We start from the raw sequence: 1,074 nt of genomic DNA on the forward strand, positions 1-1,074 counted from the left end.
TTACATCACCATCATTGTGCCATACACCAAAATCTTTGAGTCATACACTGCCATCATTGTGTCATACACCACCATCATTGTGCCATTCACTACCATCATTGTGTCATCTACCACCTTTATTGTGTTATACACAACCATTATTGTGAAATACACCACTATCATTGTGTCATACACTGCCATCATTGTGTCATACACCACTGTCATTGTGTCAAACACCACTATCTTTGTGCCATACACCATCATCATTGTGTCAAGCACTGCAATCATTGTGTCATACTCCACTATCATTGTGCCATACTCCACTCTAATTGTGTCACACACCACCATCATTGTGCCATACACCACCATCATTGTGTCATACACCACTGTCATTGTGTCAAACACCACTATCTTTGTGCCATACACCATCATCATTGTGTCATGCACTGCAATCATTGTGTCATACTCCACTATCATTGTGTCATACTCCACCCTCATTGTGTCACACACCACCATCATAGTGCCATACACCACCATCATTGTGTCATGCACTGCCATCATTGTGTCATACACCACTATGATTGTGTCATACACCACCATCATTGTGCCATACACAACCATCATTGTGTCATTCACTGCCATCATTGTGTCATACACTACCATCATTGTGGCATACACTGCTATCATTGTGTCATACATCACCATCATTGTGTCATACACCACTATCATTGAGTCATACACCACCATCATTGTGTCATTCACTTCCATCATTGTGTCATACTCCACTGTCATTGTGTTATACCCCAAACATTACTGTGTTATACACCACCATCATTGTGTCATACACCATTATCGTGTCATACACCACCATCATTGTGTCATACACCACAAACATTATGTCATACACTACCATCATTGTGTCATATACCACCATCATTGTGTCATACACAACTATCATTGTGTCGTACACTGCCATTATTGTGTCATACACCACCATCATTGTGTCATACACTACCATCATTGTGTCGTACACTGCCATTATTGTGTCATACACCACCATCATTGTGTCATACACAACCATCATTGTGTCATACA

At 40.7% G+C, this 1,074-nt stretch overlaps 1 protein-coding gene across 1 annotated transcript; it reads right to left on the reverse strand.

Moving 5' to 3' along the window:
* Nucleotides 1-372, reverse strand: LOC138350957 (uncharacterized). Its single transcript, XM_069302418.1, has one exon. It carries the CDS (start codon nt 370-372, stop codon nt 1-3), a length of 372 nt encoding a protein of 123 aa, XP_069158519.1.
* Nucleotides 373-1,074: the final 702 nt, after the last annotated feature.

This window comes from Procambarus clarkii, chromosome 48 (assembly GCF_040958095.1).
Source record: "Procambarus clarkii isolate CNS0578487 chromosome 48, FALCON_Pclarkii_2.0, whole genome shotgun sequence".
NCBI classification, from domain to species: Eukaryota; Metazoa; Arthropoda; class Malacostraca; order Decapoda; family Cambaridae; genus Procambarus; species Procambarus clarkii.